This window comes from Nuphar pumila, chromosome 12 (genome assembly GCF_984573655.1).
Source record: "Nuphar pumila chromosome 12, dmNupPumi1.hap1.1, whole genome shotgun sequence".
Lineage (NCBI taxonomy): Eukaryota > Viridiplantae > Streptophyta > Magnoliopsida > Nymphaeales > Nymphaeaceae > Nuphar > Nuphar pumila.
In genome coordinates, this window is record NC_143260.1 from 86,006,263 (window position 1) to 86,031,064 (window position 24,802).

General features: G+C 36.8%; 1 protein-coding gene across 1 annotated transcript; it reads right to left on the bottom strand.

Annotated features, from left to right (window-relative positions):
• Positions 1 to 2,624: 2,624 nt before the first annotated feature.
• Positions 2,625 to 24,802, bottom strand: LOC149821124 (glucose-1-phosphate adenylyltransferase large subunit 1-like). The gene is made up of 16 exons (XM_089982229.1): positions 24,611 to 24,802; positions 22,480 to 22,765; positions 16,005 to 16,127; positions 15,448 to 15,621; positions 15,221 to 15,313; positions 14,987 to 15,070; positions 14,813 to 14,868; positions 14,601 to 14,694; positions 14,358 to 14,470; positions 4,738 to 4,810; positions 4,485 to 4,565; positions 4,308 to 4,394; positions 4,128 to 4,232; positions 3,766 to 3,872; positions 3,614 to 3,674; positions 2,625 to 2,853 (listed from the first exon to the last, which is right to left on the bottom strand). Exons 2-16 carry the CDS (start codon positions 22,726 to 22,728, stop codon positions 2,752 to 2,754), a joined length of 1,602 nt encoding a protein of 533 aa, XP_089838355.1. The 5' UTR covers positions 22,729 to 22,765; positions 24,611 to 24,802; the 3' UTR covers positions 2,625 to 2,751.

Below are 24,802 nucleotides of genomic sequence, written 5' to 3' on the forward strand. Positions count from 1 at the left end.
GCCTACTAAAAATAATTACTTGTGCTAAAAATCTAACCATATGATATGAATCAAACAAAGTCTAGTGGTTTAATGGGAAGAAGAAGTCACTCGAGTAATCGGATAAATACTTATATAAATATAAAGATAAAGAGTATTTTTATCTCCTTCTTGATGTCGTGTTTGGAACTTGTATTTTTTAGAATGAGTTTATATAAAACTCTTAATGAGATCTATATGCCTTATAACTGAGGTGTTTCAAACAAATTTATCACCTTTGACAGACTCACCTATATGATTGTGAAAGTAGAGTTGCATTCTATGAGATTTAGGCTTTTTCCTAGAGCACTCATGAAATTGAGGTATTGTGTAGGACCCTTAATGCACAACTTTGTATATGGTAGACATATATATCACTTGAGGTGAATGTGTGTTATGAAATCTAAAGAAGTTCATTAGGATCTTTAGTTCAAAGCTAAGCTACTAATGATCTGGTCTTATAATGACAAAGTAATACTAAGTGAAAGTTCAAACCCAAAATGTACCTTCATTTATGCAAATGAGCTTCATGAGTAGCTTTACCTTTTTCATAATTCTGATCTAAGTAAGAGATTGTTGAAATTGTGTCTCAAAATTATGCATTTATCAAACTTATATCATGTTTGACTTGACCAAGCCACCTAGTTAGGCTAAGCTTATGGGCATGCTTGATTTGACTTTGACTTTCTAAACTAAATGATAGAGGTATTGATTACCAACCATTAAGCCCTTAAATGAGTTAAGAGTTACTTGACTATTGACACTTAATTGAGATTGTCATTTGCCACTAACCATATTATATATTTATTTGTGATCATTGAACATTTTATTTCTAACCATTAAACATTTATTTTTTATCATTAAAATACTTTAATATGGTCAATAATTTGTGTGCTCCTCATGAAAGTATATTGATACAATAGAAGGAGAGGTACCTAAACAAATAACTATTTAATTATGAAAAATACTCTGGTAGAAGTTTTTTTTTTGAAATTTGAATAATTAATTTTTTTCTTGTTAATGGCACTCTCATTTAAAGGGCCTTTGAGAGATGATATGTGCATTAAAGAGAGTGGGGATAAAGCCTACTAAAAACAATTACTTGTGATAAAAACCTAACCATATGATATGAATCAAACAAAGTCTAGTGGTTTAATCGGAAGAACACATCACCAGAGTAATTGGATGAATACTTATATAAAGATAAAGATAAAGAGTATTTTTTTCTCATTCTTGATGTCGTGTTTGAAACTTGTGTTTTTTAGAATGAGTTTATATAGAACTCTTAATGAGATCTGTATGCTTTATAACTGAGGTGTTTCAAACAAATTTATCACCTTTGACAGACTCACCTATATGATTGTGAAAGTAGAGTTGCTTTCTATGAGATTTAGGCTTGTCTTTAGAGCACTCATGAAATTGAGGTACATCATAGGACCCTTAATGCACTTCATATATGATAGACATATATATCACTTGAAGTGAATGTGTATTATGAAATCTAAAGAAGTTCATTAGGATCTTTAGTTCAAAGCTAGGCTACTAATGATCTGGTCTTATAATGACAGTAATACTAAGTGAAAGTTCAAACAAAAAATGTACCTTAATTTATGCAAATGAGCTTCATGAGTAGCTTTACCTTTTTCATAATTCTGATCTAAGTAAGAGATTGTTGAAATTGTTTCTCAAAATTATGCATTTATTAAACTTATATCATGTTTCACTTGACCAAGTCACCTAGTTAGGCTAAGCTTATGGGTGTGCTTGATTTAACTTTGACTTTCTAAACTAAATGATAGAGGTATTGATTACCGACCATTAAACTCTTAAATGAGTTAAGAGTTACTTGAGTATTGACACTTAATTAAGATTGTCATTAGCCACTAGCCATAATATATATTTATTTGTGACCATTGAACATTTATTTGCAACCGTTAAATATTTATTCTTTATCGTTAAAATATTTATTCACCTAAGCTTATATATACCTAAATTTTTGAATACCTATCTCATTCTCTTGTATCTTTTCCCTCACTTGTCCTGTCTAAAGCTACTCAATCATGTAATAATATGCAGCCTATATAGTGAAAGTTTGAGTCATATTTAGCCCTACTGCACCAAGAACTGGATCTTAGAGGGGCAGCTGTTTTTTTTTTTTAAGGCAAGCTTGGGTTAGGCAGACCCCACCAGTTATTATTAAACATACCCCTGGGGTTTGACCCCCCAGCAGTTATTATTTAACATACCATTGGGGTTTGAACCTGTAACATCTCACCACAAAGAGACCGGAAAGGTCCTACCAACCACACAGAGCCCCCGTTGGTTGAGGGGCAAACTGTTGCTTTAAAGAGTGTTCATATGCATGACTCCAAAGAAATTCTTTAAGTGATTGAGCATATGTTCAATGATTTTTTCAATAAAAACACACCCATTGGTTCTTGGTAGGCTGGCGGTAGGCTAAAAGAGGGGTAGGCAGCTACCACTTTTTCCTTTATTGGTAAACTATACACATGAGAACCCCTCGGCCTATTGATAACCAACAAAACATTACAGTTTCGAGAGAGAGAGAGAGAGAGAGAGAGAGAGAGAGAGAGAGAGAGAGAGCATTGGCATATACTACCATCTTTATTTGTAAATTATACATATGAAAGCCCCTCGGATTATTGATAACCATCAAAACATTACAGTTTTGAGGGAGAGAGAGATCTAAACCCCTTGTGGATGTGAGGATCACTAGATGACAGTTCCATTGCCGATTGTAGAGTTCTTCAGCACCACAGTTATCCCTGAGCGTATGTAGAAGCCTTCTGATGGTCGATCTGCCTCCTGAACGTTCTGCATTTGACATAAAGGAATCTCAGATCTTCAGACACAAACTTACGTATGATTGTCACGCAAATACTGCAACACCTATCCTATTCCTATATCCCTGGTACATATAATACAACAAAACGCATACAAAATGAAAAGCTGCATACAAAGATAGCAACCACTCTAGGCAGACGTTCTTTGACTAGTCTCTCTATCAGTCATCGGTCACTTGATTTCAACACATTCAACATCCAATTCTTCATCCTTAACCCTTGTGTTAGGTGTGGTAGGTATCAACACAAATGCAGTCTTTAAATGAAAACTGAAAGTTGGCAATAAAAAGGTAACGTCTAGCGTCATAATAAAAGTTAAAAAAATGAAACACTTTCTCAATATCCATGAGACTGTTTCGTTGATATTAATGTGCAAAGTAGTTTGAAGAAGAAACATGGATTCTATCATAAAAACCTCAAATTTATAGGGGGGACACGGAAAGCAGGAATCCTTGGACGCCCACACTCGTATCATTATCAGTAGAAGCCCCTTCACTTGGCATATAAATAGCAATGGAAAACAAGTACTAGAATCCCGATCATCACTAGATTTTCAGCTTATTATAGCATTAAATATAGACACATCAAATAATTCTAAGATGTTTTTCTTTACTATGATGCCAGGTCACAAATATTTCTTTTTTCAACTTGTTAAAGTCAAGCTTCACCATGACAAAACTGCTTTTACAACATGATACAGCGGTAATGTAAGAGAGAGAGAGAGAGCTTACATCTGTATTTGCAATGACCACATTCTTTCCAATTCTTGCGTTCTTATCGATGATACAATTTCTAAAAAAGAATAGAAAAGAAAATGGTCAGGAGCTGCCCAATTCTCAGGCCAATGACATTAATTCACTAACTCAATGTTGATAAGAAAAACCTGATTTTGGTGTTCTCTCCTACACCAATAGGAACACTTCCCTCAGCCAGAGCAGATGCTCTTTCTGCTTCAGTTTGATAATAATCAGCGCCCATCATCATTGTATCCTGAAAGGTACATAAAACGTAGTAAACATATGATAAAATCGACATGTAACTAAAACAGGTACCTGGAAAAAGTATGAATAATCTTAAAAAGCACCAAATATCATGATGGTCTGAAAAAAAAGTGTATACCAATTCCACCAACCGTTCTTATGGTTAATTACATACATCAGACTTTTTGCACATTCAAATTTCAATATGATATTCATGTCAATGATAAACAAAAGCAAAAAATAAATCCAGACCGAGGAAACTCACTATCAGCTCAACCCCATACTCCAATCTTGAACGCACACCAACAACAGAATGTTCAACACTGCACTCTCTTAAGAAGCATCCATGTGAAATGATAGAATTCAGAACCTGAAGTAGTTTTAATTAATCACATACAACCATATATGTATAAACCAAGCAGAATCTGCAAGTACTAATCCATACCCGGCATTTCTCTATTTTAGTTGGTGGTAAAAATCGAGGAGATGTGAAGACTGGCTTCAGCGGGTCATAGAAGTGAAATTTAGGAGGCTAAACAGAAGGAAATAAACTGAGTCAGATTCTAGAATTAAAGGAAAATTATAAAGTACAATAATAAATTAATTCAATAGACTAAAATACCTGATCTGTCAAAGCCAAATTTGCATCAAAGAAAGATCGTATGGTCCCAATATCTTCCCAGTAATCATTAAACAAGTATGCCTGGTAAAGGGCAAAAAAGAATAATCTCCCTCATTACAAAGGTTACTCTTTATCAGATGGAGTATGGAAATTTAAGTCATGCAAAGTATGATTAAAAAAAGTTTCCTCTATAAGCACACACTGCTTTGATACAAAATGAAAACATCACACAAGATTTCACAAGATCAGTTACCTGTACATGGTATTCTTCAGCAGCCATGGGAATGATTTCAGATCCAAAGTCATTTGCAGTTGGATAGCGCCACCTGGAAAAATAAGATAGTGCTTAACCTCATAATGACTAATAAACGTGGTAAGTCAATAGTACGCTAACATACCCAGCTAAGATGTGACCATATTTATTCTGATACACAAAAATTGTCACATCTAAGACTAGTTCATTCAGTCAGGATTTAAAATTTCAAAATATATACATATATACAATAAGCTAGTTAAGTCAGCAAGCCATACATCTTGGCCATAAATCCCTTGTGTGTGTGCGGGTATGTGAGTGCATGTGTTGTGATGCACCAATGTACAAACAGCATACTAACATGCCCTTACAGCTAGATTTGAAAGCCTGTGTTTGACACTTTGAACCAGAGTCTCTGACCAACCCCTTTTAGAGTCTGAATAACATATAGTCCATAACAAATACCTACTATGCATCAAAGTGTCCCATGTGGTGTCTTAACATCATACAAGTCTGGCTTGAATACATAAAAGAGAAATGGAGCATCTATGTGATCTAGAATTTTGTCCTTTTATTCAGTCACCTTTTTGAGAAACTTTGCAGCTACAGCTTTAAATGAAAGACACCCCAACTTACTGAATGAGCAAAGAAATTAAATTCCCTCCCAAATGCCCATTTCTGAAAGTAACATATGATAATTCAGTCTTTAGTTAATCTGATGAGACTTAATGGGGTGAATCTTGTGTCATTTAGGGTGCATTTCATAGCATGGGGGAATTTTTCCTGTGGAGAAATACCTCCCCTTTTAAGGGGGGGCCCACACCTCTATCAAACACGAGATAAGCGGGGAGAGCTTCATCTCAAATATGGAGGGAAAAAAGTTTTGACCCCCACCTTGCGACTCCCCCCCCCCCGAAAAAATTCTCACCACCACACAAAAACAAAAAACACAACAGTGAGGACGAGAGGGACACCATCGCTCCATCCCTCCTTTTCCACTGCACGGCAGACCTCCTGCCGGCGACGAGCATCCGCAGTGACTAATGTCCGGTGATGACTAGCGTTCAGCGTCGAGCGTTTTCCTCCAACCAGAGAGAGAGAGGAGTTGTTGTGCCGCAACCAGAGAGAGAAGAAGAAGAATGGGAGGAAAGGGAAGAACGAAGGAGGTATTCGCCTCCCCACACCTCTCTCTTCCCCCCTGTATCTCCACCACCTCTCCTCTTCCTCTTTCTTCCTTTCCTTCCTCCCTTTCTTCTTCTTCTTCTTCTCTATCCCCCCCTATCTCTCTACTGCCTCCTCCTCTTCCTCTTTCCTCTTCTTCTCCCCTTGTCCCTCCACCGCCTCCTCCTCCTCCTCCTCCTCTTCTCCTATTGTCCCTCCACTGCCTCCTCCTCTTCCTATTTCTGCTTCTTCTTCTTCTTCGCCGCCACCTCCTCTCCTTCTTTCTTCATTTCCTTCTTCCCTTTCTTCTTCTTCTCTCAAACATGATATTTGTTTTTATGATTTTTTTCTTCTACCAATTTAAACACAAATATTTTTTTTATCATAAAAAATTTCTCCATAATAAATTATTTGGTATAAATCTCACGGATAATTTCTCCTTGCTGTCAAACACACCTTTATATTCTGTAATTTTTCCCTCTTTGACCCCCAAATGCATATATCATATCCACCTTAAGCATCTAGTGTGATATGTGTGAAGAATCCTTGCAAACAATCAAGTTTTCAAATAACTTCATACTTCAGATACTCAATACACAAAATAAATGCACAGTGTTTATAAGTTTTACACCACAAAAGAAGTGCAATAAATGCACAATGTTTATAAGCTTAAGGAGACAACTCCTTACTGTAATACATGCATACAATGGGCTCACATAGCTCTTATTTATAAGCATACTTAAGAGACGTTGGGCTATTCCCAACGGTTCGTATTAGAGACGTTGGGAATCAGCCCAACGTCTATCTTTTTAAAACTGTGTACAAAGTCAGTGGCTGAAGTGTACACAGTCAGCCACTGACTGTGTACAAAAACATTATATAAAAAAAAAACAAAAATAAGAAATGGAAAAAATTACAAAAATAAGAAAAAATAAAAAGGAGGAATTACAATCATATTAAAAAACATGAATATGCATAAAATGTAGAAATGACTAAAATACCCCTACAACCAATACAAGAAAGAAATATATATTTTATATATACAAGTAGATGGATAAATGTACATATATATGAAATATATATATAATGTATATGTATCTTCTTTTATATATATAAAATATATATAGAAAATACATTGTCTTATAAACTACAATTTAACACCCCCCCTCAAACTTAGGGCAAGATGACCGAAAGTTTGCCATGAAGGAAATTGAACCACGGAGCACACAAAGCTTTGGTGAAGAAATCTGTCAACTGATATTCTGAAGTTACATATGAAAGATCTATAACTCCTTTCAGATACGCTTCCCGAACATAGTGACAGTTCATCTCAATGTGTTTAGTCCGCTCATGAAAAGTATGATTTTTGGCAATGTATATTGCACTCTTGTTATCAAAGCATAGCTTGGTGGATCCTTCTATTGAGAACCCCATGTCTTCTAATAGCTGATGAATTCATACAATTTCCATGGTAGTAGTCGCCATGGCAAGATATTCAACTTTTGTTGAGGGTAGAGACACTTTTTGCTGAAATCAGTGAGTCTCCTAAAAACACACAAAAACCAGTGGTGGAGTGACGGTTATTTGGGTCACCTCCCCCAGTCAGAGTCAGTATAAACAATTAATTTTAATTCAGAAGAAGAGGATAAGAATACTCCCTTGTTTAGTGTGCCTTTTATGTATCTCACAATTCGCAAGATGGCACTCATGTGAACTGATGTTGGTGCATGTTGGAACTGACTTGCAGTATGAACTGCATGAGAGATATCTGGTTTAGTAATACTCAGATACATCAAAAATCCCACAAACTGTCTGTAGGGGGTGGGATCGGAGAGAGGAATACCATCATCAATCTTCATTTTGGCTCCTATTATAGCAGAAGTTTCACAAACCTTATCATCTGTAATACCTGACCGGTCAATAATCTCAGAGGCAAGCTTAATTTGAGATAAAAAATACCCTCTATGAGAGTATGCTACTTCAATACCCAAAGAATAAGTTAGAAATCCCAAATCAGACATTTCAAACCTATCCTTCAAAATTGATTTTATGCTTTTAACCCCTTTAGAATCACTTCCGGTTATAAGCATATCATTCGCATATAATAGCAGAATGACAATCTCTATATTGATTTTTCTAACAAATAAGGCAGTGTCAGTGAAACAGGAAGAAAAACCATTTTCTAACATTACGGAGTTAAATTTATCATACCAAGCCTTGGGGGCTTGTTTTAAACCATAAAGTGTTTTTCGAAGACGAAGCACTTTCCCTTTGTGAGTCTCCATTCCTGATGGAGCATCCATATATACCTCTTCATTCAGATCACCATTTAGGAAGGCATTTTTAACATCCATTTGATAGATGTTCCATTTGTTGATTGAGGCAACGGTAATGAGACATCAGACAGTGATCATTCGGGCCACAGGGGCAAAAGTTTCTTCATAGTCAATCTCGTATTCTTGACTATATCCCTCTGCAACTAATCGAGCCTTATATCTCTCAAGAGATCCATCACTCTTAGTTTTTACCTTAAATACCCATATACACCCTATTGTTTTCTCACCCTTAGGAAGATCTTGGAACTCCCAAGTCTTTGCCCTGTTGAGAGCTGAAATCTCACATTCCATTGCTTTCAGCCATTCATCATTCTTTTTGGCTTCTTCGAAGTTTTTGGGTTCTATATAGGAATGAATGGTGCTAAGGTAGGCTCTATGTTTAGGAGTAAACGAATCATATGAAATAAACCTAGAAGGCATCTTTCTACTTCTCTCAGTTCTTCATAGGTTTTCATCATTTGTTGAATTGGACCCAGTAGGTTCACTGAATTTTTCAATTGCACTCCTAAAACTGTTTCTATCTCTATGGGTATATGTTATTGCATCTCTCAATGCTCCTTCATTTCTATATTGAGAGATAGGTGGATGGGAAGAGTCATCTTCTTTATCATTGACGTCATTATGAATGAAATCGTCATTACTATCATCATCATGTGCTAGCATTTCAAATAAAAAGGAGTAATCCATGTTTTCTTCAAAGGGTTCACTCCTTTCAAAACCATTAACATTTTCCAGAAAACTCACATTTCTGGAAACATATAGCTTGTCATTCTTAATATCATAACAACAAAACCCTTTTTGGGTTTCAGAATATCTAAGAAAAGCGCAGGCAATGGCTTTTGGTGAAAGTTTGTCATTCCTATCAGTAAGAACGAAACATTTGCAACCGAAAATTCTCAACCGACTATAGTCGGGTTCTTTGGTATACAAATTTTCAAAAGGCGAGATATTGTTCAAGTTTTTAGAAGGTAGCTGATTTATCAGATAGACAGATGCTAAAGCCGCTTCAGCCCAAAAACCTTTTGGGATGTTTTAAGAAACAAGTAATGTTCGAGTTGTCTCTATTATATGTTTATGCTTCTTTTCGGCTAATCCATTTTGTTGAGGGGTTTTGGAACAAGATCTTTGATGAAGAATACCATGACTTTCAAGATAATTTTTAAATTCACTTGAAAGGTATTCTCCACCAGAGTCAGTTTTAAAATTTTTTAGATTCTCATTAAATTGATTTTTAATCATCATATGATAGGTTTTAAAAATCGAGAAAACTTCATATTTTTGTTTAAGAAAATAAATCCAATAATATCTCGTGTAGTCGTCAACAAAAATGACATAATATACAAAGCCTCATTTTGATAGGACGGGTGTCGGTCCCCATACATCCGAATGGATAATTTCAAAAGGTCTTGTTGTAAACATAGATTTTTGACAAAAAGACAATTTTTTCATTTTCCCAAGAATACAGTCATTACAAGTGAAATCACTTTTACATAGACTTTTAACAAAAGGTAAATGAGAAATTTTTGCAATATTTGGATGTCTTAGTCTCTTGTGCCACACATTAATATCCTTTTGTTGGACAACATTACAAAACGGGTTCTTTGAAATTTGAAGGGAATCGACATAGTATAGATCGCCCTTCCTAGAGCCTTCTCCAATCAATATCCCGGACCGGCGATCCTGTATCCAACATTTGTCAGATGAGAAATTTATATCACACCCATGATCCGAGAGTTGAGAAACATAAAGCAAATTTAAGTTTAATTTGTGTATAAATCTAAGTTTTGGAATAAAGAATCCTTGTTTTTCAAAATTTCTTATTCATTTTACTTCAAGAGATGTTCCATCCGCGGTTGAAACAAAAGATGAAGAGAGATTTTTTGAGTATTCGAAAAAAGAACTAAAGCTTGGGGTCATGTGAAAAGAAGCACCCGAATCTAAAAGCTAAGAGGTCTTACTGGGAGGAGAAGAGGTTGACATGGCGGCTCCGGAAATAACACCTTTTAGAAGAGGTTGAAGTGCATCCACGATTTGTTGCAATGAACGAGCTCCATTTGAAGATGACAAGCACTCTTCCTTTTGAGGTTGGGATGTAGTAGCCATGCAAGTAACTTTTTCCACTTTGGGCAAATAGGCTTGATATGCCCCGGTTCCTTACAAAAATGACATGAAAGCTTGCTATAATCCTTCTTCCCTCCTTGACCACTTGAGTTTTGATTCTTGAAGTGAGGAGGCTTGTAGGTCCTTAAGTTGCTCTACAGTCTTGAGACGACATTAACTCCTTCATTTTCTTCATTATAGGAAGGTGTAGCTAGAACACTTGGGTTGTTCTTGCTTATACCCATACGAGTCTCTTCCCCACTTAGTTTAGTAATTACATCTTCAAGAGAGGAGGAAGTGAAGGCGGATAAAAGAGAAGATCAGATTTGTTCGAATTCAGGCCTAAGCCCATTCAAAAAATTAAAAAATCTATCTTCTTCCAATTGTTTATGACGAAGCTCTATGGCTTCTCTACTCCACTTGGGTTCGAGCATAGCAAGCTCATCCCAAATAGAAGAGAGTTCGGCAAAATACTCCCTTATAGTCATCTCTCCTTGATGAAGAGTTAAAGCTCTCTTTTGAAGGTAATATTTATGAGACAAGTCCCTAGAGGTGTACATCTTTTCAAGGTACTCCCACGCTTGAGAAGCCTTCTTAAACTTGATAATATTGGCGTTAACTCTTGTTTCTACGGATGAGAAAATCCATAAGAGGATTTTAAAATTCCTCATCTCCCATTCTTCATGCTTTTTGGTGTAGTCTTCAAGAGCCTTGGCTCTTTCTTCGCCTTTAAGGATTTTTATTTCTCCTTTCTCCATCAAGGTTATCTTTGGCTCCGGTTCGGGAATTGAGCCTTGAACATAACCCCAAAGCCCTTTTCCTTTAATATGAGCCTCCATGTTTCCGGCCCAGACATGATAGTTGGACCCATTGAATTTGAAGCCGAGAGAAAAATGAGTCTTTTTCACCCATTAGAGAGGAGAGATGATGAAAAAGAATACGTACCACAAAGGATTTTTAGACCTTTCTTAATAGAAGAGTCTTCTAAAATAGTGGATGAACAAGCGAATCCACTTCAATCACCAAAAAAATCGAGAGCACGCTTTTCGAGGCACCCAAAAAAAGTGAGAATCCACACGATCTTTTTTTTTTCTCCAACCTTGCTCTGATACCATGTGAAGAATCCTTGCAAACAATCAAGTTTTCAAATAACTTGATTACTTCAAATACTCAATATACAAAATAAATGCACAGTATTTATAAACTTTACACCACAAAAGAAGTGCAATAAATGCACAGTGTTTATAAGCTTTACATCAATGAAAGCGCAATAAATGCACAGTGTTTATAAGCTTAAGTAGACAACTCCTTACTGTAATACATGCATACAATGGGCTCACATAGCCCTTATTTATAAGCATACTTGAGAGACGTTGGGCTATTCCCAACGGCTCTTATTAGAGACATTGGGAATCAGCCCAATGTCTATCTTTTTAAAACTGTGTACACAGTCAGTGGCTGACTGTTGTACACTGTACCCAGTCAGCCACTGACTGTGTACAAAAACATTATATAAAAAAACAAAAATAAGAAATGGAAAAAATTACAAAAATAAGAAAAAATAAAAAAGAGGAATTACAATCATATTCAAAAACATGAATATGCATAAAATGTAGAAATGACTAAAATATCCCTACAGCCAATACAAGAAAGAAATATATATTTTATATATACAAGTAGATGGATACATGTACATATATATGAAATATATATATATATGTATATGTATCTTCTTTTATATATAAAATATATATAGAAAATACATTGTCTTATAAATTACAATTTAACAATATGATGTTCAGCCTTCTGATATTAAGATACATTATCGCAGTGTTCTTAGACATCCATAAGCACCAATAGGACTATAGTGCCCTCTGCGCATACCCATGGAAATTCATCTTGAAAGCTGCCTCATTGTCACCAAAGCATCATCTAAGTGATCCATCATAATCATCTGACAAATTGCATGACTCACCAATTAATAGTGACATGACACCAATGTAGTTCAATCTGTAGAAGTTACCATTCTGCAACTCAATCTGACAAGTAAATGGTCCAGGACATTCACTACAAGTTCTAACAATACACCTTCATGATTATATTTAACTCTTATTTCATGGAAGAGCATATGAACTTCTATGTTCAAATCCTTTTGTGTGGCTATTTTCTCTTCTCAAGTCTTAACCCTTAAGAAAAAGGTTTCATTCTCAACTGGTGCACCGATATCTTCCAATAGTCTCATATTTGCTGTCTCTGGTACAACATATGCATCTAAAACAACAGAAAAGGGAACACTGAACACTTGCAATAAACAAGTCTATTGGTGCACCAAAATCTTCTTTCTCCCTGAGCACTTCCAATATGGTGCTTACTCTCAGCCATACTTGTTTTTAAGCTTTTGCTGCCTGTTCTGTACTATGCCACATGGGTAATTAGCATATTATTTTGTGTTGACACGAACACACCAGGACAGTCAACATTGTATCATTAACTTTATCTATTTCTTTTTATGATCTTTATCTACTTGCACTTTTTCCTTTTAAAATTTGCCATCATTTACATTACATTTCAATTTCAACTTAATTTTATTATTTGATGTTTTTAATTATAGTGATCTAGAATTGTTGTTCAAGAGTTTGCACTTGAGATGAATTTCATGTTTTATTGCAATGGGTTAAGAATTCACACACACATCTATGTGTTTGCATGGTTGTATCCCCATGTCCTATTTTTTAAGAACTGTCATGTCCTACCAAGCATAACTGCATTGTGTCCCATTCCTACATCTATATCCATGTGACACGGGTTTTGGTTTTTATCTGCACTGGTCCTACCAGAGTTGCCAGTCGAGAAATGGCGAGCGGAAAGCGATACACTTCTAAAATTTTAGGAAGCGAGAAGCATGGGCCGACTTATAAGCGAACCAAGAATCGTGTCGAAGGCGACTTAGGAAGCGAGCCGGAAGTGAAAAAAGAGAAAAAGTAAGAAAAAAAAACAAAAAGAAATGAAAAAATAAGGGAAAGCATGCTTCCCAACATGTTTCAGAAGCCCTAGGTTTCAAGCTTCAGAAATGCACTTCGGGAAAACACGCTTCCCCATGTACTATGGCGCTTCCGATAACCCTGGGTCCTACTAACATCCAACTTGAAGAGTGTCCATCATGTGAGGAGAGGACTAATTCATGAGTTTTAGCATCTTCAAATAAGTCACGAAGGCCATAACCACCACATACTTGTAATGAAACATAAGTGTCAAGAACACATAAACAAGATGCCACTAATGGGCAAAATACAATAAGCCACAAAGGGCAAATCACCAAACACTCACAATATGAGAAGAGAGAGAACTAAAGTATAAAGAATAATATATTGACAATGCTTAGAAAAGCATTAAGAATGGGGGGCCAAAGACCCTTATTTATACAACTTATGGGGACCAAGGGGAGCTCCCATAGAGTCGTTGGAGAGGGTCCCAACGACTCTAAAGGGAGGACCCTTTTGCCCTTGGTCAAATAAAGAAGAAAAAGAATAAAGAAACCCAAAAATGTCCCTAGTGGACATGAATATTTACCTAGGTAAAAAAAGACTAAATTGCCCCTAGTGGCCATTACAAAAGACAGAAATAAAACTATATATAAATATACATATACATGTGAAATATATATGTATAGATATATATTACAAAAGCATAATATATATATATATATGATAACCTATATATTTTATCAATACTTGGCACCAATTAAAATGTCCCGAATCGAAAACATAATCCTGTCATGGAAGAAAGACTCTACTTTAACTGGAGATTGCTGTCCCCACCTGACTATGCTTTTGTTCATTTTAGCTGCACGGCTATATGTGTGTATCTACATCAATTAAGATCACTGGATATTGTAACTTCCTGGTGCTTGGTATCCTTTTTATCTTATCTGCATGAATTATGTTTAGCATCTCTAATAGAATCAAGACATGCATAATTGAATCCTTCCCATAGGTAGCTAGAAGCCTTGTTTAAGAGATTCACCTTAACAGTTTTAGCAGAACATCTGTTTTGAACAAATATATACCCATAGATGCAATATATGGAAACTTCTTTGCGTCTTCAGGAGACAACCCAAGAACAGTTGTGTCCACTTGCTGCAGCAAGAAAGATCAGTGTAAAAAAAATATATCAGAACCCATTTTTTAAGCCTCATGGAAATCTAGATTGTTATAAAGTCACAAACAAACATATAGGTGACACAAATAGATAAAAAAGATTGAATACCATGGCTTTCAAATCATCCCCTTTTGGTTTTTCAGAAAATTGCTGAATGCGACCTGTTTCATTGATTTTCATCAATCCAAAATCTGAAGCACGACTGCAGGAAAAATAACAAGTGTGATGGTTAAAATGAAGGGTTTCAATCCTTGAAAACAACAGAAACTCCAAATTGAAGTGAATATATCATGGTGAAGATTACCATTTTGATTGCCTACCTGTCATCCATGGGAACACACGAAACTGATATATCAGCACCACTTTCAATGTGTTTCTGCAAAAAAGACCCAAGTTAAGAAGAAGATTTATCAAGTTTAAAAATAAAGCCATATATGATAGTAAGAAGCAAAAAGAAATTTTGTATATTAATATCAGATAGCAAACAACACAACCTGAACAAACTCCATGTAATCCATTCGATAAAGATGATCACCAGAAAGTATCAAGATGTTTTCTATATATCTGTTCTTAACATCCTGCCATGGTTTCCAAAACATCAGATGGTGCCAATTTCAAAGATCTAAATGCCGATAATTACATGTTAAACGTACTTATAGTTGTGAGTGCAAGAATGTGCATGTAATTGTATGCATGATGAGTAGATACTATTGAGAAACATAACATACCTCAAAGAGCCATATGAATTGTCTTACAGCATCAGCTGTTCCTTGAAACCACCTTTTTCCAGATTCACCTGGAGTCTGAGTAGCTGCCAGTACCTTCATCACATGAACAAAAATGCATACAGTAATGGGGAAATTAAGAACCGAATTCCCTCAGGCTTCTGAAAAATATTTCTGTCAACCAAGTGCAAATCTTTACAACTACAAATATCGCCACAAAGACAAGATACCTCAACAAATCCATCGCCAAAGTTTACACCATTTCCAAAATTGTATATACGAGCAAGATGCCGGTTCAGTGATTGGGAATTGAATTGTGTCAATATGTAAATTTTATTTATTCCACTGTTAATACAGTTACTCATTGGAACATCAATAAGCCTGTAGCACCCTGCAATTGGCACCTAAGAACCACAGAATCAATAATTAGAGCAGAGGTCATCCAAAGTCAAATCTCATTTCTCATATGCAGTTGACAGATGGATTTTATATTTGAACACAACAATAAACCATCTTGTTTGGCGACCGCTCTGCTTCGTTGTTGAAGGCCTAAACTCTTAACAACTTACTATATGTCAAATAGTATGGAAAATAACAATGAGTGGTACTGAGAACTAAACATGCCTGATTAAAAGGACTAAACATCTTATAGTCATCTACTCTTCAGGTAGTTAAAGTAAAGAGTTCATAACCAAATGATGGCTACCTCAACAAACCACAAACCTAGATGCAGGTAGAGTATAATACTCAGTGCAACTGAAAGACAAGTACACAATTATTTTCTTACAGCTGGCTTTGCTCTTCTACGAGTCAGAGGAAACAGGCGAGTTCCAGCTCCTCCACCTAATATGATTGAAGCAACAGTTTTTGGATCTGCTTCTGGATTTCCAAATATTGGTGCCTGAAAATTCTTCATTCATATGCACAAGAACAAATTAGAAGTGTTCAACAAGAAGCATAATATAAAAGATTCTGACTGGCAAAACATAATGAGAAGCAAATTTTCAACCAATCCAATTGATAAACAACACGAATCCAATTCTAAAGCAACTGGAGACACCCATTCAGTGCAACTGGTTAGCATCCATAAAGAAAGATGAGAAAGAGAACCTATGTTAAATATTACAACTTTCATATAATACAGTAGACTGGCATACATTGGCCATGGCTTGTACTTATACATTAGGTTAGAACCTTAGGCATACTTAGTCCATTGAATTCAGATTTTTTTTCTTTTATTTATCAATTACTCCTCAAAATGAAAATTTGCTTCCTTTTAGCTAATATAAGCATGCAATTTTAGGCAGTCATTTTCCAGTCATTCCATTTATTTATGTACAGAAAGAAACTGCATGGACTGGTTACTCACTGTTTAAATTTATTGACTCATTTCCATCTTCCGACTTTTCATTTTCTCTTAATTGTTGGATCTATCATCTTCTGAATAGCAAATATAGTGTATCCCTTATAAACCTGGGAAGATTATTTGACATCTTGTTCTTCTTACATTAGTACATATCAGAGTTACCGGAAGCTTCTTAGATAGGTGGGAAGCTCACTTCCCGGAAACTCGCTTCGGAAGTGCGATACTCCTCGCTTCCGAAACTTGATAAAAACCTCGATTCTCCCATGTTTCTCTTATGCTTTCCACACGCTTCATTTATTCTTATTATATGTTCTCTTACTCAACTTTTTATGTTTTTTATGTGTTTTCTCTGACTCTTCTCACACTTCCATGTGATTTCGCTAAATTGATTGTCATCATTTTTAGATTTTGTTAAAAATTTAATTCTTACACTAAAAAATCATGAAATTTAATATTAGTTACTTTTATTTTAGTTTTTATTTGTGTTTTATTTTGATTCGCATTCACAACAACAACAACAACAACTACGCCTTCATCCCAAAACAATTGGGGTCAGCGATATGAACCAAAAAAGAAATTCATTTTGGGTCTTCCACATGAATCCTTTTCCTCCAATCATTTCTATCCAACGCCATGTCCTCGATGAGGTTCAAAGCATTCATATCCTTTCCTATCATCTCCATCCAAGTCTTCCTAGGCCTACCCCGACCTCTTTTAACTAATATATTTTCCCATTTCTCCAACCTTCTAACTGGAGCATCATTAGGCCTTCGCCGAATATGTCCAAACCACCGTAAACGATTCTCTCGCATCTTATTTTCAATGGGTGCAACACCTACCTTCTTACGTATCTCTTCGTTCCGAATCTTATCTTTTATTGTATTTCCACACATCCATCTAAGCATCCGCATCTCAGCTACACTCATTTTTTGAATATGATGTCTCTTGGCAGCCCAACATTCCGTACCATATAGTAAAGCGGGTCTAATAGTCGTCCTATAAAACTTTCCCTTCAACCGCAATGGCATTCTACGATCGCACAGCACTCCAGTAGCACTTTTCCATTTCATCCACCCAACCTTTATCCTATGATTTACATCTCCATCAATTTCTCCATACTTTTGAATGATGGATCCCAAATATTTGAAATAATCATTCACCGGTATATCTTGCTCACCAAGCTTCACTACACTCCCATCACTACTTCGTTGCTTACTAAACCGACATTCCATATATTCAGTCTTACTCTTACTCAACTTAAAACCTCTAGCTTCCAATGTCTGTCTCCATAATTCTAACTTAGCATTAACCCCAGCTCTAGACTCATCAATCAAAACAATATCATCAGCAAACAACATACACCACGGTACATTTTCTTGAATTGATCTCGTAAGCTCATCCATCACTATTGCAAATAGGAAAGGGCTTAAAGCAGATCCTTGATGTAACCCAACCGTTATCGGGAAATTGGTTGTCACCCCTCCACAAGTGCGGACATTGGTTACTACTCCTTCATACATATCTTTAATTATACTAATGTACTTGAGAGAAACACCTTTCTTCATCATTGTCCACCAGAGAACGTCCCTAGGTACTCTATCGTATGCCTTCTCTAAATCAATAAAAACCATATGCAAATCTTTGTTCCTCTCTCTATATCTTTCAATAAGTTGTCTAAGAAGATGTATAGCTTCCATAGTTGATCTTCCAGGCATAAAACCAAATTGATTCTCCGATATCATGACAACCTTCCTCAACCTAGACTCAATCACCCTCTCCCAAAGTTTCATAGTATGACTCATGAGTTTTATACCACGATAGTTTGTGCAATCTTGTATATCACCCTTATTCTTATATAAAGGCACCAAAGTACTCTTCCTCCACTCATTAGGCATCTTATTTGTTCGCCAAATCAAGTTAAAAAGATTTGTCAACCATTCTAAACCTTTCTCTCCCAAGCATTTCCAAGCCTCGATAGGTATACCATCTGGGCCAACTGCCCTTCTTGATTTCATTTTCTTCAAAGCCTCTGCAATTTCTTTCTTTTGAATCTTGCGCATGAAGTCACGATTTATCTCATGAAAAGGAATGGAGAAGTCTCCAAGATCTTGAGCATGACTATCATTAAATAGCATTCAATTCTTATATTTCTTTTTTAATTCCTCTCTTCCCGCTACCTATATATTTTAAAATGCATCGCTTCTTGCTTCCACTTTCCGTATTGTTTCCCGCTTCCGCTTCCTAGTCTGGCAACCTTGGTACATATTTTATTTTGTATAATGTATTATTCTTGATTTGGTCTCTGTATAGCATTGCATTTGCTTCCTTCTAGAAGCAATAAATTTCATCAAGCTCACTGATACTGTATATTGTTACTAGGCTCAAAGAGGATAATTTCTTTCATGCATAAGATTATATGGGTTCAGGTGGAGATAAGTTCTATGAAAATAGATACTAATGCAAATGATTCAAAGTAGGGCCTACATGATCATGGCTTGGCACAAAGTCTGCAGTCACATAGGTAAAATAGTTGAGATAATCCACATATAATATCAAAGGCCTCCAGGCTATTTTTACAGGATACTCCATCATTCCATTATATGCTAGTCATAAGAAAATTTCTAAGAAAATTGCCGTATTCCCATATCTGCAGCATATCTATGTGATATAGCCTCCAGAGGTCAGGTACTTAAATCTATCACGAGAATGGATTTTCAGCAGTGTATTTAGTAACGGCCACAGCACATAAAACACACGTGCTAAGATCCACAATCAACTCCACAGATTTATGACATGAGTCAATTAGTTTCTCGGTAATCATCATGAAGTTAAGTATGGTGGGAGTAGGGCTGACAACTGGTTGGATTTTATCCAATATTCAACTGAATGCAACTCCATTTAATCAAATTTAGAAGGCCAAAACTATATCTGAATATAATTGGAGGCAGATATGGCTTTGATTTTTTGCTACCAAATCTGACGGATATCTGGATTCAATGGATATCCAAATACGATTACATGTATAAAACTGGATTTGGTATGAGATTTTCACACATGAATCTGAATCCATTTAGCCAACATCCAATTAGTTGGATCTGGTATCTGTCACATCCGACACAAATCCGAACCATTTACATCCCTAGGTGGGTGCAGATACCCTTGTTAAATTGTTAACCTATTGCCTTCTTGGTGTTTCAGTGAAAACGCTAAGTTGCTACAAATAGCTAAGGACTTGAGCCTGGTAGCATGAAGACATAAGCCTCTGCAAGCTCAACTCTATTATCCTAACCATGAAACTTGTAACTTGCCATAGATTGAGGATATCAGAAAAAGAATCCAGACTTTACTTCCATAAAATTTGAACTCATTTGACCGTCTTGCTATGGTTTTTAATTGTGAACCTTGGTATCTAGAAAGTCAGAGTTGAAATCAATCAGTTAAATACATGTAAACACTTTTTTCTGGTTAAACTACTTCAAGATTTGGTCAAGTCCACGAGACTTTGCTCAAACCATGCAGTGAGAGGAAACCGTGTCTATGCACTCTCACAACTGTGAGCTGACCTGACAGACCCTTACTAGGGATGAATTGCATTTTACATGGGTCCCATGATTTTGGTTCTTAACCCCACAGATCTAGGATCTAATTGCAAATACTTCGGTGTCCTAAACTCATTCATAGTCTCACAAGACCTATGGAGGGAACAACAACAATATAAGCCAGCTTCCTCAACTCCAATAGGATCACATCCCCTAAAGGTCAAATCAGTTCACATAGCTAAGCTGAACCCAACAGAAACAATATTGTTCTTTTACTTCTACAGGAAATTTGATTGTTTTCACGTCATCATGTCCAGACCAAGGTTGCCAGACTAGGAAGCGGATGCAGGAAATGATACGGAAAGCAAAAGCGAGAAGCGATGCATTTTAAAATGTATAGGAAGCGGGAAGCAAAGAATAAAAAAACAATATAAGAATTGAATGGGAATAAAAATGGAACACAAATAAAAACTAAAATAAAAGTGAATATTCTTAAATTTCATGATTTTTTAGTTTAAGAATTAAATTTTTAACAAAATCTAAAAATGATGACTACCAATTTAGAGAAAGCACATGGAAGTGAGTGAGTAGCGTGAGAGAAAACACATAAAAAACATGAAAAGTACAGTGAGAAAACATATAAGAAGAATAGATGAAGCGTGTGAAAAGCATAGGAGAAGCGTGGGAGAATTAAGATTCTCATCAAGTTTCGGAAGCAAGGAGTATCATGCTTTCGAAGCGAGTTTCCGGAAAGCGAGCTTTCCACCTATCTAAGAAGCTTCTGGTATCTCTGGTCAAGACCAAGATTTAAGTGATCCATCATGCCTACTACAATCTTTTGCTTCCAACAGGCCAACTGGTTTAGGCATTTTTCATCATTCTGCTTACTCTTTTAGTACCAAATTAGATTATCATATTCCTCCCCAAAACTGTGGCCATTTATGGGTAAGACCAGGTCACTTTGTTTCATAATAGGTAGGTTATGGGATAGAAGTCACATGTCCTGTTGTAATGACAATGCACAGACGTGCAGATGCATCATGTACATCCTAGTATCCTGCATCCCACATATTTTCACCTAGTCAGTTCCTTTCCCATAAAGCTTTTATACCAGCATGAAGCATTCCATGTTCTGAATTTTTATCTATTTCAAGTTTTTGATATCATGATGCTATCATTGAGTCGCTTCTCAATATCAGTACCAATAACATTTGGCAAAAAGAGCACACTACGCAATAAGATGCATGCATAGAATTTGGTTTGTCTACCTATTGAGAAGGTCAATTGGTTTTATACGGATTGTGACTTTGGTGCCTGCTTTGATTTCAAAAGCCATGATGTGAAAAAGTATATGGCTTCTCACAAAAGATTAACTGATGGTGGACAGAGGCAAGTAGAACTAAACAGCATTAACAGTTTACTTTGGAGAGAGAATCTCTAGGGATGACATTGGATCAGCTCTGGAAAAGATGTCAAATTTCTATGGACCCTGGCTCATACAGACTATTGTTAATTCAACACCTTCGCATCATAGAAGATAATTCAGCAGCTGATTTCTGCGCCAACCAGTTTGCCATCAAAATCTTGAAGAAGCAGCGGGAATGAATGAATCCTTGCAACTATAATACAACTGGATTATTTCTACCCATTCTTGAGCTGGCAAATGAACCAAACGAACCTAACAGAGGGTGCTCAAGCTCGGTCTTAGAACCGGATCGAGGTCATTGAGAGTACAAGTTAAACGAGCAGAGCTCAAACTCGCTAGTCTATAAAAAAATATGTTTTCTCAAAATTAGAAATAATATAATTTAGACTCCGCGCCTTACTGAACCAAGCTCTTGACTCAATTATAAAATAAATACAATGTTCAGTAGCTGCAAGAAATAGGAGTTGAACTCTAAACTTATTGTTTGAAGCCAAATACTTTAACCATTTATGCTCTATGATATAAAATATGGCACCATAGCATGCATGGGCTGTTTATGCAAGAAACCTAGGCTTAATTCTCAAAGTTGGCATTTTTTATCCCTGCATGGTCGGGTGGCATCATATGTTAAATAGGGTTCAGGCCTCTGTTTCTGTTGAATAGCGAGCATAGTGAAGTGTGTGGAACCTATTTCTTGGTACGGAGGTCTAAGCAGGAAAATCAAGCATCAATCTCCTACTAACCATGAAACCCGTAAATTTTTTGTTAACAAGGAAAGGGGCAATTCCAAAATTTTGAAGATTAACTTTCTCTAGACCACTATCCAATTAAGCGCTTTAGTCAACGAAAACAATGTTCATTTCAAAACAAAAACAGGGGAACACCTCGATCTACAGAGCTACCATCAAGGGGATCGATCAAAGTATGTTACCATGAGCTCTTTGGTCACATCCGCAAGTACAGAGGTAATCGTCCTAATTCCGGAACTCTTCTTTATCCCCCTGTTCTCAAAGGGTGTTTTCCACTGTGAACCCGTCACCTCACTGTTTGACCGCATCGACATTTTCTCCCCAAAGAAAGCGGAGGCCGTCCTATGGTGCTGTCCATGATTCTTCTGGAGGTTCAAAGACAAATCGCACGGCCGGACCCCTGTGGGATGAATTTGCGAAACGCCCATCATCGCCGGCACCGAAAGCAACACGATCAGCAGGAAGACACTGGATACAGCAGACGGCGATTAGCCTAAACATTCATAGTACAAAAAACCATCAGCCAAATAAAAAAAAATTAAATGACAGGTGAGGCGAGCACCCACGCAAGAACAGTGACCGTATATCACCCGAAGAAGAAAAGAACATGGCAAGAGCAAAACAAATACCCCAGCACGACGACCACCCGAAAAATATACTTAGAATTATCATCCACGTGACCCAAACAAAATTTCACGGGGATTCTGCGAGCTCTGCCCACGCGACGGCTTCATAGACGTTGACACGCATCTGCCTTTTTCTTTTTCAAGACTCTGTTAGCCAATTTCACAGGTACAGCTGAGACTTCCAACCCCACAAAATCCACCGCTTAAATATTACAACCTTTCCTCCCAGGATCCCGTGCTATTGTGGTTTGATATTATAAGACTCGATAAGCGATAACTACAAGCGAATGGACCATGATAGGCCCGGCTGCATTCAACTGCATGGGAGTCCCTGTCATATTTATTATAAATCTCGAAAGAAAAATGAATAAACAAATGCTTTACGTTATCGGAATCGTTCCAAAGTTTCGATAATGGGATGGGGTAGCCTCCTCGTGCATTGTACGGTGATATACCATTATCCCTAGCTCAAGTTAGCTCGCATAATGATTTCAGAATGTAGTTCAAAAGTCGTTTGCCGCAATTCCGAGCAAGGAATGGCTCTCTCTCTCTCTCTCTCTCTCTCACACACACACGCGCGTGACTGGCAGTAAAGTTTCAAGCCGAAGCTACTGGACATGCTTTTATTCCGACTTGGAACGAATATCCCAGAAATGAGGCACGAGACGCGGATTTTCATCTCAAATACAAGAAGAAAACTCGCAAGCGCCAAAACTAACCAATTTCTCTACAATTTCGGATCAAATTCTACTATCCTGTTGGGGAAAGAGATGCAAGAATGTTAAGCTCTACAGCGGTAAAGTAAAACACCCGTCTTACCAAGATCTGGCCACTGAAAGACCGTTCATATCACAGATCAACAAATTAGAAACTTCATTCGACCAGAGAACGAAACCTGTTCTACAGATCAAATTCAAATTCATACAAAATGCAGACGCTGTCCACCAAGAATTCTACTCTAAATCCACCAAAAAACAAGTTCTCAATTTTAACGACAATAAGCCCTTCTCTAGAGCCCCAAGGGGGTTAGCGTAGTGGGGTGGGGCCTTGACTGCTGGAGGAGCAAGGTAGTCCACAAAGCCGATTCCATCGATCAAATCCAATCTCACACAAGGCAGAATGTTAAGCTCCGGAAGTTTTTTTCTTTTTTAACAGATTGAGCTCCAGAAAATCACAGAGGGCGGTAAAGTAAAACACTGACTCACCAAGATCTGCCTACTGAAAGACCGCTCATATCACAGATCAACAAATTCACCGAAGATAGTTCATTCCACCAAATAACGAAACCGTTATACGGATCAAATTCAAATTCACAAAATTGCAGACGCTGTCCACCAAGAATTCTACTGTAAATCCACCAATAAACAAGATTTAGCGCAATTTTAACGACTATAAGCCCTTCTCCAGAGCATAATCCCGCAATTTCCACTAAATATTTACAAAAACGTTTTCCGTTGATCAAATCCAATCTCACACAAAACGACAAGGTAATCCGCCAAGAATGCTACTTAAATCCTTCAAGATCGAGATATCAAGCAAAATTAAGCACGAAAAAAGCGAAAAAATGCACGCAGGACCAAAACTCGACTTGATTCTTCAAAAACGCGATTTCGTGCACATACAGCCACGGAAATCAAGAAAAAAACGCAGAAATGACGGATTTCGTGCAGGAGAAGAGCAGGCTCACCGAAGAAGCAGAGATCGTGCCTCCGATCATCCAAGAAATCACCGTTCGAACAAAAAAACCCTAACTTTCCCGGAAAGAGAAGTGGAGAAAAAATTTGTCTTTCCGAATAAAAAAACCCCTCTGCAAAGAAGGAAACAATAAGAGTGAGGCGATGTGTGGGAGTTCGCCCGTAAATGACGAGCCACGACTCAC